Below are 20,051 nucleotides of genomic sequence, written 5' to 3'. Positions count from 1 at the left end.
GATTGCATTTCTGACACACTGGGAAATTACCGGGCCTCTTCGGAGCCTTCTGCTGTGGGATAGGACCCTTGCCTTTCGGTGGTCCCTGATAGGGCATCATCCCTGGCTGCCCTTGGAACAGCCTCTTAAACTGAGGTCGCTGCTGCTGCTGTGGAGCTTGATAGGGCCTCTTGCCCCGCCTGTCATTCTCAATGTCTCTCTGATCCTGCTCTGCCGCCAAAGCTCTTGACACGGCAACCGCGTAAGTAGTAGGACCAGCAACTCGGACGTCACGGCGTAAGATCGGCCGCAATCTATCCATGAAATGCCTCAACTTTTCTCCGGCATCATTAGATATTAGGGGCACAAAGTAACACCCCCTTTCAAACTTTCGCACAAACTCGGCTACGCTGCGGTCTCCCTGTCGCAACGCCATGAACTCCCTAGTCAACCTAGATCATACTTCCTCAGTGAAGTACGTACTTGGAGTAGAACACCTCTTTAAAACAATCCCAAGTCAGTGTTCGCAAATTCACTGACACTGACGCACTCTCCCACCATAGCCTGGCGTCCCCGGTCAGAAGGAACGTGGCACACCTGATTATATCTGCATCCACCCCTCCGCTAACATCGGGTCAGTGGTCCCCGAAAACTCCTTTGGGTTCATGCTTCTGAACCACTCATAGACTGCTTCTGGTCTGGACCTCTCCCCTGTACCTCCTGCTGCAGCCTGGTTCTCCGCGAACTGCGCGAAGAACTGCGTCATGCCTGCAAGCATCCGCGCCTTCATATTCGGAGGTGGAGGTGGAGCATTGGCCCTCTCCTCATCTCGGGTCTCTTTATCCTCTTCTCTTACTTCCTGGTTAATCACGCGTCTAGGAGGCATACTGTTCCAAGAATTTACCCAACACGTAATCCCACATGCATGAACATAATGATAATAGCAATAGATGCACGAAATTTGAACTTTTAAAATACGCACATGCTGAAATCATGATTCAATGCTTACTACATAATATAATTAAAACTATAAAACTTACAGACTTGAGGTGTGACTTCGTGAGCTTCTTGCAACTGGCAGTAGGCATAACCTTTTACAAGAACACCGCTCGGATACCAGCTGTAACGTACCGTACTTTTTACGACTTAAAATTTGCGGTAGAATTAAAAATTTTCTTGATTAATTAATGAACCTTCAAAGTTTGGTAAAATAAACTGTACGTCTCAACACAATGTCTGCCAAAAGTATTTGTTTGAACCTCAAAATCGTAACATAAAAATCCAGAGTATTTTCAACGTTTCAAATATCATTAAAACTTCAAAACATGGCGGTCCTCGGGTTTTGCCTCCCGCACAGTCCAAGCTTGCTCCATGATCATCACCCCTAGTCTCCTTGAAATCATCCTCACCTGCATCGATCATGTCTAGTGAGTCTAAAGACTCAACACGTATAAACTCGAAGTAACGAGTAATACATAATAAAACTACATGCAACTTTAAAATAGGGTGTACATACTAAAACTGAACATACATCAAAACTTGAACGTACATGCATACATAGACGTGTCATCAACGTAGAACCTTTCATAAACATGATTGCTTCGTACATACATGAGCATACATAACATAATATTTTTTTTTGCGTAGAGGCATGTTTCAAAGCAAGTGACCCATAACATAATCGCCTGATCAGACTAATCCACAGTACCGGGCTGACAGGGACGAATCCACTGCCACATACATGAGATCCCCGTTCATGCTTTAACGGGCGGATTGGTCCCCATTCATGATTTAACACTTTCCAATCCTGATCCAAACCCGTTCATGCTTTAATGGGGTGGAGAGGTCCTCGGGCACGTTCACCGACTTCCAAACTCATTCATAGTTGGAGTGGTCCCCGGGCATGTTCTTCGGCTTCCAAACCCGTTCATAATTTGGTCACAAGACATTTAGCATACCTCAAAACTTAAAATATTTTTTTTTGCACGTCGAACATACATACTTGGTGTTGAGTGATTCGTTGGATCTCGATTGGGGCCACTGCTGCACATGCTAACATGAGTTCAAACCCTTATCTTTCATTGCTTAGACGTAGGTACTCGTGCTCACCACCAAATTAATAAATAGCTTATGACATTCTAAATCGCTCGGGACTTGACCTCGTTTAATCATTGTACTAAACCATGACATAGAACCCCCAAAACATACCCTATATTTTATATTAATAACCACAAAAAAAATCCTATATTTTTACATAAATAAATTTTTAATATCGTATTAAACCATGATATAAAACCTCGAAGCAAATTTTTTTTAAAAAAAATTTAAAGGGGTAAACGGACCCCGTGTAGGGGTCCGGGTAGTGGTCCGAGTACATGCTGGAATATCGCATTTTGAAGTAAAAATGGCACGGACTCCGTGCCAGGGTCCGGCTTCGGGTCCGTGTAGGTGCTGGAATCGCGAAAAAACGAAATTCCCTACACGTGTGACCTAATCCTACCTCAAGACCCATTATTAGGATACTAAGGCACTGATTCAAACTCAAACAAATGCCCCAAAATAACTACGCATCAGAAACAACGCAACCCAATCCGTGAACACGACCTTTGACACCAAAACAATTTCTACGGCTTGTAATACAACCAAGTGCTTAACGACACGAAACGAAACACCAACAATCATTCCAACATCATTCTCGGTATACTTAAACACAGCAATGATCACCCATCGATGCCCAACGAAGCCTGCAATAATAAAACTTCAAAACACATCAATACATAATTTTCTGAAAAACGTAGTTTGAGCAGTCCCACGAAAAATACCATAAATCCCTCAATTTTTATCCAAAGATTTAGAATTTAGTGTCAAATCGAAGATATCAAAAAGTTTTACAATTTTTGTGTTGAAAGGTTTCTCAGAATCACGACCAAAAAGTCGCAGTATTGAAAAAGACAGCAAACACGTGATTTTAGATCCAAAAATAGTTTCAAAATTTATTCAACCATATTTGCTCAAACTTCTACCCAATATTCACATGGTTTTCATACAAAAATACATCGCAACACATACTGTGACTTGATCGACGCCTGAAAAACAGAATATACGTGCATTTTGATATTTGAAAATACCGTAACGACGATACCGAAGCGGAGATGGTGCGATGATTGATCCCGGACGAACGGGGCGCTAAAATCTTTGAAGAAAACACACGAAAATTTTCTGGAAGATGGAGAGGGAAGGGGGCGGCTGCTTTAGACCCCAAGAACCCTAGTTTTCTCTCTTTAAAACTTGTGTTTTGGTGTGTGTAAAAACGTGTAAGTGTGTGTGAGTGTGTGTAACGTGTGTGTGGGTTTTTTAATTAGGAGAAATCTTGCTAAATTAACTAATTAAAATGATAATAAAAGGTTAACCCACACTAATTTTATAAAATTCTCCTTTTTAAAAAAATAAATGCACAAGGTCAACTTTAAAAGTTTTAAAATTCTAAAATTCACCTAATAATTAAATTAGACTTTAAAATGCTGAAACTTAATAAATTAGTTAAAATGCCCCAACCTCAACTTAAAATAAAATACCACATTTTAAATTGCCAAAATCGTCACCGGTCTTTTCCCTCGATCCCGCATCGAATAATCGTCTGGACATGAAACTTTAAAAAAATTTTAATGTGCATCACATAAACATGAATAATTTAAAATAATGCATTTAAATAAATCATGCATGGCTAAAAACTCATTTTAAACTTAAATAAATAATTTAACAATTAAATAAATACATGGGTTATACGTGTACTGAATTTGGGCTCTACACTATACGCTAGGGCTGTGCTTTGACTCGTTTACCTGCTCCAGGAGAGTCATCAAGTGGCGAGATTGAGTACAGTTGCAACACATATAAGAGCCAGTGCATTGTAGTCGGGGATTCACCTCTCATCTACGGGTGTGGATATCCTATGTGATCTGATGAAATAATAGTGCGTGGAATCTCTGGCCAGAGTTTGAGATGTACGTTATAGAAAGAGTTCTCCAATAGTACATGCGATGCCACTATTATATGTGGCACATAGTTATCGAATTGATATGCAACCCTCGATGAACCAATGGTTGCAGATTCGATCGAGATATATGAGATGAAGAGACCGTACTGTACACTAATCATAATCGTCTGGTTCTTGCAGGCACTATCATTGATACCTAGGGGATCATGGGGCAAGTTACTAGAAGCTCTTACCATGATCCGATGGGTGCAATCAGAAATGAGTTCTTACATTCTTGATCAACGTGTTGATGAAAAGAATGGGGCTAACTTGGGTAAGCCCGAATAAAGGAAATTGTCATGAATCACAAAGAGTTGTGAACCCATGGCTAGCTATATCCCTGAACCATTGAAGGTCACATAAGTACTGGATTATTTTGTTCCCGTTGAGATAATAAATTCAAGGAGTTGAATTTATAGAAAACTTTGAGATAATAAATTCAATGAGTTGAATTTATAAGAAATAAGTTTGATATGATCAATCGATAAGCTTATTAAAAAGTTTATAAAAGTTTATAGAAATTTTAGAGCATGAAGGCTAGAGATAGTTAAAGGAAGTGCACCTGCCTTGTTTAGACATTGGTGATCTCGAAATTAAAGTGTGGATCATAATAACAAATAAGTTGAATTTGTCGAATCGATGATATTGGATCGTCGATCAGGATTATGATGTGACTAATATAATGAGAGCATGACTCATGGACTTCTAAGAGTACAAGCCCATCATGCAAATTTAATAAAGTTCAAATGTGCTTTAATAATTAATTATATTTTAATTGAGTTAAAATATAGGCCATTAAGTTTTAATAAAATATGGTATTTATTTATGTAATATGGAAATATTCATGATATCATAATTTTAGTAACCTGCACACAAAGCAAAAATAAAATCGAGATTAGCTATGAGATTGGCATGCATTTTTAGAATCTTTATTTAACTTAATTAATGAGAGTAATTAAGTAAAGAAAAGATTAGAAAATAAAATACTGATATTTTATTATTATTATAATGCATGAAATTTCGGTGGAAACAAGGAATGGCAATTGAAATCATTAACTTAATTAATATGATTAATTAAGGAAACAATTGTTAGTCAAAATAATAAAATATATGTATTGCTTTGATGATAAATGAGATGGCAGAGGACCGAAGCTTCAAGAAAGGGATAAGGATTTTTATTCTTATTTGGAGATAAGGCATCCGAAAGTTTTCCGAAAAACTTTTTTCGGTTCTTCCAATTTCTTTGTGCTCTCAAAAGGTTTTAAACAAATTGTGATCTATCTCTACGAAAAATATCTGCTACTATTTCTAGTGCAATTTAGAAGAGAAACAAATATTCCAGTCGTGGACCGGATTAGAAGATCGAAAACGTTCGTAGGGATTTACAACAAGAGCTACGTCCGCTAATACCGGAGTAGTTGGTGCCAAATGAAATTATTCACCAAGGTATAATACTAAACATCCTTGTACGTTTATTTTATTAAAATCATACGAGTGTCCAAACAATATTTTGAACGTCAAAATAAAATTTTTAAAACTTACGCTGCGTTTTGGGCACGAGAAAAACCGAGATCCGACAGTGTATCAGAGCCAGGTTCTCTTTATCGTATGATTTAAATCATGTTGAATAATATTTCTAACCACACAAGAAAATTTTTTGGAAAATTGATGCACCACAAAAATTAACTTTATCAGATTTTCGAAAGAAAAAAAAATTTCGAATTTTCCCGCACCTGTTCCGAGCAGACCGTGCGCGCAGTACGCGCATAGGAGCTGCGCGGAAAGTCATTGCAGCGTTCGTGCGGCGCGCGTGCAGGAGCTGCGCGGAGCGTCCGCACAGCGGGCGGGCGGCCTGCGCGTCGCTGGCGCACAGCGTGCCCGCCACTGCCCGATACGATCGAGCAGCGCGGGCAGGTGCCCGGGCACGTCTCGGGCACCGTGCCGGGTCGTGGGCTTGAATTGTTCGGGCCTAGGGTGGGATTTTCTGATTTTACAAAATTTTGGATAAAATTGATATTTTATAAAAATTATTCAATTTTTCCTTAAAATAAATTTTTTGTAAATTTATAATTTTCTTGTAAGGTAAATAATTAGAATATGATTTTAATTATTTATGGTAAAAATATGTTTTTACAAGAAATCAATTATTATTGAATTACTTGGAAATTAAATAAAAGTGTTTATTTAATTTATTAAATTCTTTAATAATTGTGGTAGCTAGTGATAATATTATTAGATGCATGATTCATCAATTAATTAAATTTGTTTAATTAATTGATGTTAATATTTGATATTAAATGCATGAAGGATGATCGAGAGCCTTGACCAATGTGTTAGGTGTATGTTAGGATATTTTACTGTTTTTAATTCATTTTGTTAATATTTGATATAGTTAAAGTGGGCCTGTTTTATGCCCATTCTCACCCCATGAGATGTATCCCTTATGTGCCATGGCTATTTAATGTAATTATTAGAAATAATGGGAGATCAAGACTGGAAGATGGTGGACCCAATGCACAAGATAAAGACTTGTAAAATATTGGAAGCTCATGTAATAAGTTGCATTTGCATTCCTACATTTACCTAGGCTTTGGACCTGGATCCATGTCTGGCTCACATTGATTTAATAGTTTTGCGATCGATCATCCGTATTTATTGTTGAATGTCATATTATGATATATATGCGATATATTGTAGTATGCATGTATGTATGTCATTAGATAATATAGTTGCATGAATCCAACAAACATACAAACTCGTGGCACACGATTTTTAAATTAAAATGATGAGACAATTTTAAAATTAAAATCCCTCATTTTGAATATGATTCAAAATTTATATCAAACCGAAAAAAAGTAAAATTAAAAGAGTTTAATTTTTCCTTGCCTTCCATCAACCGTGGTTGCATGTTGATCGCCACCCGCGGACAGTGTCTGGCTCATATTATTGGAGAGGCCTGGACGCCGAAAAGCTGTGACTTCCACTGGACATATGATGTGGATTGAGAGGAACTCCCTTGACTTCGGCTCATATTATTGAGGGAACTCATGGCGACCGTCCACTACAATTCAATATTGATGGGTTGGCTTGACACGTGAAAATAAACGGCGTCATATTATTGGGCCCTTATTAAACGTGAGGCAAAACACGTGGAGGTTGCATAGAGAGGCAATTGGATTCTACCTTTTAGAAATTATAATTGGCTGATATTATTCTGGATTATAATTGGCTAATTGTACTCTACGTGCCCACTAAGAAAATACGATTTCCCTATTTCATCAGAGGGTGGTGGAAATGTCAAAATAGTGAGAAAGAGATTTATAAAATAAAATTCATATTTTTTATCTTAAAATTATTTTAAAATAATCAACAACAATTATTCTATTTTCATATCAATATATTTTCGATTTCGTCACGTAATACATTTTTGTTATTAACAAGCTAACCGAACCAAACTTTCAAGACTGGTTGAGAAATTGTTCTGAATTCGGAGAAAATGCATACACACTAATTTCAGTTCTGTTGAACTGACAAAGCAGGCAAGATGGTAGGACCATAGTATGCAAGCTAAAGTGTAACATGCTCGCTTTTATGTCAAATGAACTGTAGGGACAGTTTGAGGAAATGTTGAATGATGCTGACATTCGAATGCACTTGCAAGAGTTGCATGGTGCATGAAACTCATACAATGACGCACACCATTTTCAAGGAGCTCATGACTACACATATGCAAGATGGGGCTTTGGCCCATGAGCGTGGTGTACGTATGACTTGGCTTATTGAGAATGTGGTGGGCCTGGAATATGTGATTCCTAATTAGTTACTAGATAACATCAATTTGTTGTCTCTCTATTTCTTATTTGACGGGGTTATGGTGAACTTCAATTTGAATAAGATATATGATAGTCTTGAAGAGCTAGTCAATACGCTTATGACTTATGAGATCACCATAAAAGAGGAAATTGTTGTTTTTCTAATGGGCCTCTCGTTAGACGAAAAATGGCCCACAAAGTAAGGGAAAGAAATGTTCTGCCCCTTACAAGAAAAACAAACCCAATAAGAGGCAAACTCTGAAGGACACTTAAAAGGCCTACAAAACCCGATAAGTCAGAACATATTTATGTCACTGCAAGAAGTCCGGAAATAAGAAATTATATGCGCCAGAAATGTTCTAGAAATTATAAGTGAATGTCCAAGTAAACATGATTTCCTTAACAAACAAAAGAAAATTAGATGATCCAAATCCAGCACAAATATGGCACGCTAGACTAGGTCACAATTCTCGAAGAAGGATGCACAAACTAGTGGGAGAATGCATGTTTGACTTGTCAGACATAAATTCTCTTCCTACTTGTGAGTCATGTCTGAAAGGAAAAATGACTAAAACTACATTCAATAGAAACGTGGAACGTGCGCATGGTCTACTGGATTTGATCCACATGGAATTTTGTGGCCCACTAAGTGTTAGCACAATATATGGGCAATCCTACTTCATTACCTTTACTGATGACCATTCGAGGTATTGGTATGTTTATTTGATGAAACAAAAATCTGAAGCATTTGAAAGGTTCAAAGAATTCAGATCTGAAGTAGAAAACAACTAGAAATAAGTATTAAGACACTTCGATCTGATCGATGTGGAGAATACTTAAGTGCTGAATTTTTGGGTTATCTAAAAGAAAATGAGATTCTCTAATAGTAGACTCCACCAACAACACCACAATTGAATGGTGTTTCTGAACGTCGTAATCAAACCTTGATGGACAAGGTTCGATCTATGATGGGATTCACTGAATTGCCTACATCGTTATGGGGCTTTGCGCTTGAAACTGCGGCAATGTTGTTGAATAATGTCCATACTAAAGCAGTGGATAAAACGCCATATGAGATATGGATGGGAAAAACTCCCAAATATTCTTATATGAAAATATGGGGGTGTCCTGCTTACGTGAAGCAGACAGTGGGAGACAAATTGGATAGTAGATCCACTTTGTGCTACTTTGAAGGATATCCAAAGAATTCTGTTGGATATTATTTCTATCACCCTAATGAAACAAAAGTGTATGTTTCAAGAAATGCCACCTTTTTGGAAAAAGAATTTCTATTAGATAGAAAAGTCAAGATGATGGAACTTGAAGAAATTTAAGGTACTCCCTCAATTGTAAAATTTGAACCTGATCCCCAACAACCAGTAGTTGAAGTACACGTTCCAAGAAGGTCTGATAGGGTTATCAGACCGCCTGCAAGATACACGCTTCTTCATAAACAAGGCCATGATGAGCTTTTTGTCAGAGATCAATATATGGTCTCATGCAGGCGTCAAAGAATTTGAACCTCAGATTTGATAGCACTATCAAAGAGTTTGGTTTTGCTAAGAATCTTGAGGAACCATGCGTGTACAAGAAAGTTAGTGAGAGTGCAGTGCCATTCCTAATACTTTATGTTGATGACATCCTACTCATTGAGAATGATGTAGGATTACTGCAATCAACTAAAGTATGGTTAGCAAATAAATTCTCCATGAAAGACATGGGTGAAGCATCATATGTATTGGGAATACAAATCCATAGTGATAGATCAAAAAGGATGCTAGGACTCTCCCAAGCCACTTATATCGATACCATTCTGAAGTGATTCTCTATGGAAGAGTCCAAGAGAGGATACTTATTTACCAATGTGTCATGGTGTTACTCTATCTAAGGCTATGTGTCCTAAAGTTGATGATGAGATAGAGATGATGACACGTATTCCATATGCGTCAGCCATTGATAGTATCACGTATGGTATGATATCGACACGTCTTGATGTTGATTACGCACTGAGTGTTACAAGCAGATATCAGGCGAACCCTAGTCCAATGCATTGGAAGGCCGTGAAAGATATTCTTAAGTACTTGAGAAGGACTAAGAACTTGTTCATGGTCTATGGGGGCGGAGAATTTAAATTAGAAGGCTACACTGATTCTAGCTTCCAATGTGACGTAGATGATTCGAAATCGACTTCTGTATTTGTATTCATGCTTAATGGTGCGGCTGTCTCTTAGAAAGTTCTAAGAAAGACACCGTTGCGGATTTCACCACTGAAGCTGAGTACATTGTTGTATCTGTTGCAGCCAAAGAGGCAGTTTGAATGAGGAATTTTGTCCAAGAGTTGGGCGTTATCAGTCGAAAGAGTCTCCTCTGAAGATAATGTTGCTGATCCACTTACAAAGCCCTTGCCAGGACTATTGTTTGAGAAGCATCGCGAAGCAATGGGATTAAAGTTATGGGTAGTTGGCTCTAGGGCCAATGGGAGATAGTTAGAGTAGATGCCCTACCAGCCAACGGTTGGCTAGGGAATTTATTGACTCAAGTTGTAATAAAAAAATCTTTATTTTAATATAATTTAACTTTTAATGTTTTCGTTTCACTTTATCTGTATACCCATGCGATCAGCATAGATAAAGTCCTTGATTATGCTTTAATACAAATGAATCGTAATTCGATGTTGAAACTCATTTGTAAACACTACATATTCTAAATTCGTTTCTAGTCGATTCAGCCGCCTAAAAAATGGATAAAGGTCGCTTGAGCTCGAGACTAGCATCTGTGATGTTGTGTACATCGTTTTTTGGTAAGGACATAGAGATGTCCAAACATGCAGATGGTTAGTCATGTGATGATTATATCGAACAACCCTCTCTCGGACTTTCCAAGTGGTTATGATTCATCGAGAGGACAAGTCCATGGTTATGATTGTACGCCATTAGTCCTTACGACCCGAGACAACACTGAGGCTCTATATGCTAGGGCTGTGCTTTGACTCGTTTACCGGCTCCAAGAGAGTCGTCAGGTGACGAGATTGGGTACAGTTGCGACACATATAGGAGCCAATGCATTGTAGTCGGGCATTCACCGCCCACCTACGGGTGTGGATATCCTATGTGATCTGATGAAATAATAGTGCGTGGAATCTCTGGCCAGAGTATGAGATGTACGTTAGAGAAGGAGTTCTCCAATAGTACATGCGATTCACTATTATATGTCTCGCATAGTTATCGAATTGATATGCAACCCTCGATGAACCAATGGTTGCAGATTCGATCGAGATATATGAGATGAAGGGACCGCACTGTACTGTAATCATAATCGACTGGTTCTTACAGGCACTATCAGTGATACCTAGGGGATCATGAGACGATGCTACTAGACGCTCTTACCATGATCCGATGGGTACAATCAGAAATGAGTTCTAACATTCTTGATCAAGTTGTTGATGAAAAGAATTGGGCTAACTAGGGTAAGCACGAATAAAGGAAATTGTCCTGAATCACAAAGAGTTGTGAACCCACGGCAAGCTGTATCCCTGAACCATTGAAGGTCACACAAGTACTGGATTATTTTGTTCCCGTTGACATAATAAATTCAAGGAGTTGAATTTATAGAAAACGTTGAGATAATAAATTCAATGAGTTGAATTTATAAGAAATAAGTTTGATATGCTCAGTCGATAAGCTTATAAAAAAAATTTATAAAAGCTTATAGAAATTTTGAGAGCATGACTGCTAGAGATAGTTAAAGGAAGTGCACCTGCCTTGTTTAGACATTGGTGATCTCGAAATTAAAGTGTGCATCATAATAACAAATATGTTGAATTTGTCACATCAATGATATTGGATCGTCGATCGGGATTATGATGAGATTAATATAATGGGAGCATGACTCATTGACTTGTAAGAGTATAAGTCCATCATGCAAATTTATTAAAGTTCAAATTGGCTTTAATAATTAATTATATTTTAATTGAGTTAAAATATAGACCATTAAGTTTTTATAAAATATGGTATTGATTTATGTAATATGGAAATATTCATGATACCATAATTTTAGTAACTTGCACACAGAGCAAAAATAAAATCCAGATTAGCTATGAGATTGGCATGCATTTTTAGAATCTTCATTTAACTTAATTAATGAGATTAATTAAGTAAAGAAAAGATTAGAAAATAAAATAATGATTTTTTATTATTATTATAATGCATGAAATTTCGGTGGAAACAAGGAATGGCAATTGAAATCATTAACTTAATTAATATGATTAATTAAGGAAACAATCGTTAGTCAAAATAATAAAATATATGTATTACTTTGATGATAAATGCGATGGCAGAGGACCGAAGCTTCAAGAAAGGGATAAGGATTTTGATTCTTATTTGGAGACAAGGCATCTCGAAAGTTTTCCAAAAAACTTTTTTCGGTTCTTCCAATTTCTTTGTGCTCTCAAAAGGTTTTAAACAAAATTGTGTTCTATCTCTACGAAAAAAATCTTCTACAATTTCTAGTGCAATTTAGAAGAAGAACAAATATTCCAGTCGTGAACCGGATTAGGAGATCGAAAAACGTTCGTAGGGATTTACTACAAGAGCTACGTCCGCTAATACCAGAGTAGTTGGTGCCCAGCGAAATTATTCACCAAGGTATATTACTAAACATCCTTGTACGTTTATTTTATTAAAACCATACGAGTGTCCAAACAATATTTTGAACGTCAAAATAAAATTTTTAAAACTTTCCCTGCGTTTTGGGCACGAGAAAAACCGATATCCTACACGTACATGAAATCTGGTTAAGGATTTGAACGCTCACATTACCAGTTTGTATAGAATTATTTATTTCATTCAAGTTAATTTTGTCAATTTACCTCTACGTGCATGGGACTATGTATAAATTCTTTCTTATGATCGCTAGGTGGAATTGGGTTAACCAAATGATTCAAGGATATGCCAAAAGATCACACACACTGTGTGTGTGTGTTTGTTTTCATTATAACCTTGGAATATTTTGTTTACACTGTGTGTGTGTGTTTGTTTTCATTATAACCTTGGAATATTTTGTTTACATGAATTTAAGAACCATGTAACCGGATTATAGATTTCTATTACATCTATATAACACGACATTTATAATTTGCATGGCCTTGGATAGCCCCTCTAGTGCACCCGAGCTACCTTTTGGGCGCAAGGGTGATGTCTCAGCGAACGGAGCAACGCCCCAGGCGCACCTGCGCTGTTTTCGGGCACGGGTGCACTACCCCGGTGAACGGGACAACACCCAGGGTGCACACACACTTGTTTCAGGCGTGGGAGTGCTACCTCGGGTATAAAAAAAAAAACATACCAATCAATCATTTTAGAAAAAATATATGGCATTTATATGTTTTCCGTTAGTTCTAATTTGAGATTCATTATGTTTTATTTATTTTTAATTTATTGAATTTTCAGAACAAATTATATGAAATAAGAGTAGGAGACGTCTGGGACGTCACCCGTGGCCACCGCAGTCGTCCCCAATTTGACTTCCCAGTCACCAATCGTCAGTGCTCCCATTCCAGAAACTCCCCAAATACATTCCTTTGTATCCATGGCTACTCACCATGAGATAGTGTTGGATAGGTGTTTCTCGAGCCCAAACGCACCGTAAGTTTTAAAATTTTTATTTTATTTTGACAATCAAAATATATTTGTTTTAAGCACTTGTATGGTTTTATGATTAAACATTCATAGGGTGTTGAAGTTTTATACCTTTGGTGAACAATTCACACGGCTCCAACTATTTCAGGATTAGCGGAGATAGCTTTTAATGAATTCCCTACGAACGTTCTTCAGAAACTCATTTGTTTATTCTTGTAATCAGGTACACGAATAGATGATTTGTTCCTCTTCTAATTTGCACTAGAAAATTAGAAGAAGTTTTCGAAGGAGATCAAAATTTGAGATGCGGCTCAACCCCAACATTCCTTCAAGGTGCCGAAATATTTGAGAGGAGGATGAAAATGAATTTTCGAAAAATATGATACTAATATGGAGGCTAGGGTTTAAGTATTCTACTTAAATAAAGCCTTCATCACCTAATTACCATAAAATAATACATGGGCCTCTTAATTAACATTAATGGGCTTCATTAATTAATTGGACTAGTCCAACTAATTTAATTAATTAATCTAAGTCCATTAAGAACTTTAATTATTTAGTATGTTGGACTTGTACCCCTACAAGCCCATTTGAACATACTTCCCACAAAATTTAATTTATATTTAATAAACTCAACTTTTGAGTTTAATAAATTAAATTATCAAATTTTATAAATTCAACCATTTGAATTTATTCTCTCCATATTTCATAAATTCAACTTCTTGAATTTATTCTCTCAACGGGCACAAACGATCCAGTGCTTGTGTGACCCTAAATGGTTCATGGATACAGCTAGCCGTGGGATCACAACTCCTTGTGATTCAGAATAACATTTATTCTTATTTGGGCTTACCCTAATTAGCCCAATTCTTTTCAACAACACCTTGATCAAGAATGTCAGAACTCATTTCTGATTGCACCCAGCGGATCATGGTAAGAGCGTCTAGTAGCATCGCCCCATGATCCCCTAGGTATCACTGATAGTGCCTACAAGAACCAGTCGATTATGATTAACGTACAGTACGGTCCCTCCGTCTCATATATCCCCATCGAATTTGCAACCATTGGTGCATCGAGAGGTGCATATTAAGTCGATAACTATGTGACACATATAATAGTGGCATCGCGTGTACTATTTGGAAAACTCCTTCTCCAACGTACATCTCATACTCTAGCCAGAGATTCCATGCACTATTATTACTTCAGATCAAATAGGATATCCACACCCATAGGTAAACGGGGAATCCCCGACTACAATGCACTGGCTCCTATATGTGTCGCAAATGTACCCAACCTCGCCACCTGATTACTCTCCTGGAGCCGGTAAACGAGTCAAAGCACAGCCCTAGCATATAGAGCCTCAGTGTTGTCTTGGGTCGTAAGGACTAATGATATACAATCATAACCACAGACTTATCTTCTCGATGAATGATAACCAATTGGAAAGTCCGCGGGAGGGTTATTCGGTATAATCATCATATGACTACCCATCTGCATGTTTGGACATCTTTAAGCCCTTACCAAGAAACACAGTACACAACATCACAGATGCTAGTCTTAAGCTCAAACGACCTTTATCCCTGTTTTAGGCGGTTGAATCGACTAGGAACAAATTTAGAATATGCAGTGTTTACAAATGAGTTTCAACATCGAATTACGATTCATTTGTATTAAAACATAATCAAGGACTTTATCTATGCTGCTTGCATGAGTATACAGATAAAGTATAACGAAACCATTAAAAGTTATCTTATATTAAAATAAAGATTGTTTATTACACTTGAGTCAATAAATTCCCCAGCCAACAGTTGGCTTACAGGGCATCTACTCTAACAGATAGGACTTAGGGGATGGGAAAATACAAATTTATCATTCCAAAATATATTAATATTTTGGGTATACATAAAAAAATTGATATTTTCCGAATACCAAAAAATACTGGTGTTTCAGAAATACAAAAAATTTCGGTATGGTATGATTGTGATACAAATATAGTTGGTACAGAATTTTGGTATTTTTGTAGAAATATTTATAAATTAAAATAATAATAATAATAATTTAAATAATGAAATTATAAATAAAATAAGAAAACTACGGCCAAAGACTCAAAGTGACCGATTTTTAAAACTAATTATATTCCCAAAAATCAAAATCACTCCAACCCTCATTTTCATTTTATAAATGAAAGAAAACGTTGTTTGACAGTTATGAGTAAATATGTAAATAGCAATTAAAATAGCAAATTCGTATTTTATCAGAATTCAATGTTGTGGCAGATGTTACAACATCTCGAAAAACATGCAGCGAAAATTTGACATTTGTAACACAAATTGGCTTAAAATAAATAAATGGACAAGATTAAATATGCACAAGTATAAATACTTGTGCGGTGCTTTATGGCAAAAATTAATCACAAGAAAATCACAATGTTTACACAAAAACCTATCACTAGTGATTATTATGAAAATCAATTTCCTCAACACTTTGAGAAAATAAAGCTTTCTAAAAACAAATAACTAGAATAAAAACTAAAACAAGAAAGCAAAACATGATGCTAAAAGGGAATCCACGAAAATGATCTTCAGCCAACTTCTTCGCAGATGTTGTCTGCAGATGTTCCCAACATTCAAGGCAACACGCGATCAACACTCTTCAAATCACCAACTCCTTTGTAGAATTATTTCTCTGACATCCCACGGCGTGCACAAGTGCATGTATATGTGTATAATCAAGAGGGAAGAGACTCAATAATGTCCTTAATCTCTTATTTATAGATATAGACTTTTATCTCCACAAGGAAACCTATTTCATAAGGAAGGTAGAGTTTAATTAGAAATAAACTCTATTTAAACATTGATATCATATCTTATTAAATCATTATACTAAATATCATATCTAGAATATATTTCTATAGTTATCTCATTATCTTAGAAAGGCAAAATCACATCAAATATTGTACTCAATCAACAAAGAAAAGATATTTTTGTGAAAATAATTTAAAATTCAAGTAATTATATCAATTGAAATCGAGAATAATATTTCCCTTCAATAAACTAGGGATTTTTTCCGGTATGAACGGTATAATATTTATACCGTACCATCATCTCGGTATACCACAAATATTCGGTATGTTACTTGTACAGTTCCAAAATTTCAGTATGTTATAAGTATAATTTTTCTTATACCGAAAATTTTTGTATGATATACGATATGTTTGAAAATTTTCGGTATACGTACCTTACTGAACCACCCCTAAAATAGGTAGTTTCTAGTTCTTCTTCCCTTCTTTCACCATGTATATGTGCTGGGATTAAATTTTCATGCATACAGACTCACTTATTGAACCATTTGAAGCGTGATAGTTGTCTGGACAAAGGGAACTTTACCATCCTTGTACTTGAATCTCAAAATGTGCGTGTTGCATGTTTACCTCCTAGAGATACATATGATGACAATGGCTTAATTCTTGAGAATATTATATTGATTTTTGTTTTACTTTGGGAATTTTCTTTCAGTATTTGGTCCTTTGTTTGCATATCAGTCTACTTATATATGCACTTTCACCGTGTCTTGCATCCATCCTTGCATATAGTAGTACACTTGATGATCTTTCATTGTTTAGCCATTAGTTGGCTTTTAGGATTTATTTACAAGTTGACTCTCCAGTATTGTGGATTTAATCTCTCGGCCTGTCCATTTTTGTGCTATCCCGATGTGATTATACTTTTCTTATTGGCAGGCTATCAAACCTTGATCATCCCACAAAAACGGTATTTCTTGAGACTAGGGAGTAACTATAAGAGCCATGGGCCATAATGGCACAAAAATTGTATGTCGTGGCCAAAAACTCGAGGCCAAACATGAGAGAAAAATGTTTTACAGATGCCGAATTGTGAATAATTTAACTCGAGGCCAAACATGGGCCATACTTCAATTGTTGAGTGAATAATTTTTGTTGCATTTCATTTGGGTCACCTTATCCTTCCCCAACATGTAACAGAAATGTGTGTTTCTTGCATTCAGCAAACACTACAAAAAAAAAAAAAACACGGCTAGCGACGGTTAAAACCGTCGCTAAAACCGTCGCCTAAAGGGTTAGGCGACGGTTGTAGCGACGGTTTGGTGATCCGTAACAGGAGGTCGCGTCGCCTTCCCTCAGCGACGGTTTCTCAATAACCGTTACAATGTAGCGACGGTTTTATCGAACAATACCGTCGCAAAGTTAGCAACGGTTTGTCAAACAGTCGCTAATATAACGACGGTTTAGTTAAACCGTCGCTTATAGTAGCGACGGTGTTTATCACAATACCGTCGCTATACTAAGCGACGGTTATATAAAAAGTGTAATATACAACCATCGCTATATTTAGCGACGGTTTTAGAAAAACCGTCGCCTTTTTCTATTATTTTTTTTTAAATTTCCCTTAAATATGTATAAAAATATATTGTGTCCAGTACAATTGAAAAAAAAAATAACAAAATTTGAGAAATGTAATCATATTACTAATCTACAAAGGTTAATGAAAGTGTTTGGTACAAATGTCGTAAAAAAAATCAAAAAAAACTATCTTCAGGTGACTGGGTCTCGTCATCGTCGTCATCTCCATCCCCGTACCCCTGCGTCGGAGGAACATAACTTTGTGATAATCTGTGGGTACGAGATGAAGAAGCAACTGATGCGCCACGTGATCTGTGAGAAGTGCCTGGTCCAAGCAGCGTGCGGCCTGATGTATGCGCAGTAGCTCCCTGTGACATGCCTGCAACTAAGACTCGGACCTGCTCTTCTAGTGACACCATGAGATCTCTCAGCATGGCGTTCTCCGCCTTTGTTGCCTGCATCCTCTCGTAAAGTTCATCGTTACGGCGTAACGATGAGTCTAGAGTCTGTCGCATGTCTGCCATCTGCTGGGACTGAGACGACTGACTGACACCCGATGACCCACCACGTCTACCCGGAGCCATCTCATCTGGATATAAGGTGCTGGCCATCGACCCACACCCGTACAGCCTCCCCTTCTTCTTCCCCCCAACCACACTCTTGAACATGCTGTTCACCGACCACGGGCTGGGAACAGCATGCTCTGATCCATCATCTACAGGGGTCATCGACTCAGCCATGTAGCGCTCCATCTCCTCCTGTGATGTTGATAAAAAAATGAATCATATCGATTATTCTTAATGTAAACGTTAATGTGAATAATGATATTTCATAAACTTACGTGGATCAGGCGTGATCGCGTGTCAACGAACGATCCATCTTCATGTCGATGTGTGTGAACGTATAGCTCCCATGACGTTGGATCTCTGCCATGTCGTGCTCGCTAAAATAAACTCATTAATTGTAAAACATTAACATATAAGCTCATTAATTGTAAAACATTAACATTNTATGTTAAAGTACAACTGAAAAGTAATAAACTGGAAGAAATACCAAATCTTGTCCGTGAGCGCTGTACGTCTTCGCACCTGCAATATGTTTCGTCGTCACTGTACCTTGACCTGCAGGCTCGCTGTTCCTGTTGGCCTTGTTCTTCGCGGCTCTGTCCTGCCAATCCTGTTGCTGCCAGGTAGCAGTCCAAGCAGCCCATCTCTCAGGCGTGACCGTCTGTGGATGATGGCCACTAGTCCTCCAGCCGTGAATGGTCCGGCGGTATAGGGTGGCAGTGGTACGGTTTTTCCTACAACCGTCGTGATCTCATCGTTTTTTTGTAGTGAGGGTCACTTTCTGTAAGGTCGAAAAATTAAGACGACGTAATCCAACTACATGCAAATGTAAGAAATATGAAAAATGTTTATTAATTGTTTTTAATTGCTTAATTGATTATGTGACGTACATGACTACATGCTAAATAGGATTTTATTTTATGCATAAAACTGTATTTTTAAGGATTATTCAAGTTGCGATCGAGGAATGGAGACCGATGGCTGAAAAACGTAAAATGTTTTTATTTAATAATTAATTTTAATTATTTAAAATATGAAGAATGATTTTGCTTATTTTTGAAAATAAGGAGTTTTGAGGCGATTTTTATACGCCGGAACCTAAATTTTATCAGTGTTGATTTTTCAACAAATAAACGAACTTTTTGGCAACCCGGCTATTAAATTCACAAACTTATTTAATCAAAGCTATTTTAAATATTTTAAGTAACTTTTAGCCAAGCATTAATGAGCCTAAAGTATGATTAATAGGCCTAAGCCTTATTAGTGACTAATTAAGCATATTTAAAGTGTTAAATCACCCAATAACCCCTACATACACACGGCCACACACTTCAAGTCAACTCAAACTCTCCCCACCCCTTGTACATGATACACACACATATTATTTGGAAGAAAATTCGAAAGCTTCAAGGGTTGTCAAGCCTAGGTCCTTCCCGTCATCGTTCTTCGTCGTCAACGGATAATCGTGCATTTAAAATGCAAATGCACGCCTTATATCTCCTTTTCTCGTCTATCACATCGTATTAATGTTTTTAATTATGATTGCATGAAAACATGGTGTTCTTATTATTATTTTCGGAATTATTCATATACATGATATAAACTATTGGTTTTATGTTACGATTCATGTTTTTCAAGTACTAA

The 20,051-nt window shown here is 37.0% G+C and overlaps 1 protein-coding gene across 1 annotated transcript; it reads right to left on the bottom strand.

Moving 5' to 3' along the window:
- Positions 1–18,017: 18,017 nt before the first annotated feature.
- On the bottom strand, positions 18,018–19,128 carry LOC140963203 (uncharacterized). Its single transcript, XM_073422498.1, has 3 exons — positions 18,895–19,128; positions 18,683–18,784; positions 18,018–18,599 (listed from the first exon to the last, which is right to left on the bottom strand). Exon 3 carries the CDS (start codon positions 18,591–18,593, stop codon positions 18,018–18,020), a length of 576 nt encoding a protein of 191 aa, XP_073278599.1. The 5' UTR covers positions 18,594–18,599; positions 18,683–18,784; positions 18,895–19,128.
- Positions 19,129–20,051: the final 923 nt, after the last annotated feature.

Source organism: Primulina huaijiensis, chromosome 17 (assembly GCF_012295235.1).
Source record: "Primulina huaijiensis isolate GDHJ02 chromosome 17, ASM1229523v2, whole genome shotgun sequence".
In the NCBI taxonomy this organism is placed as follows: domain Eukaryota; kingdom Viridiplantae; phylum Streptophyta; class Magnoliopsida; order Lamiales; family Gesneriaceae; genus Primulina; species Primulina huaijiensis.
This window is presented reverse-complemented; position numbering and strand designations above follow the sequence as displayed.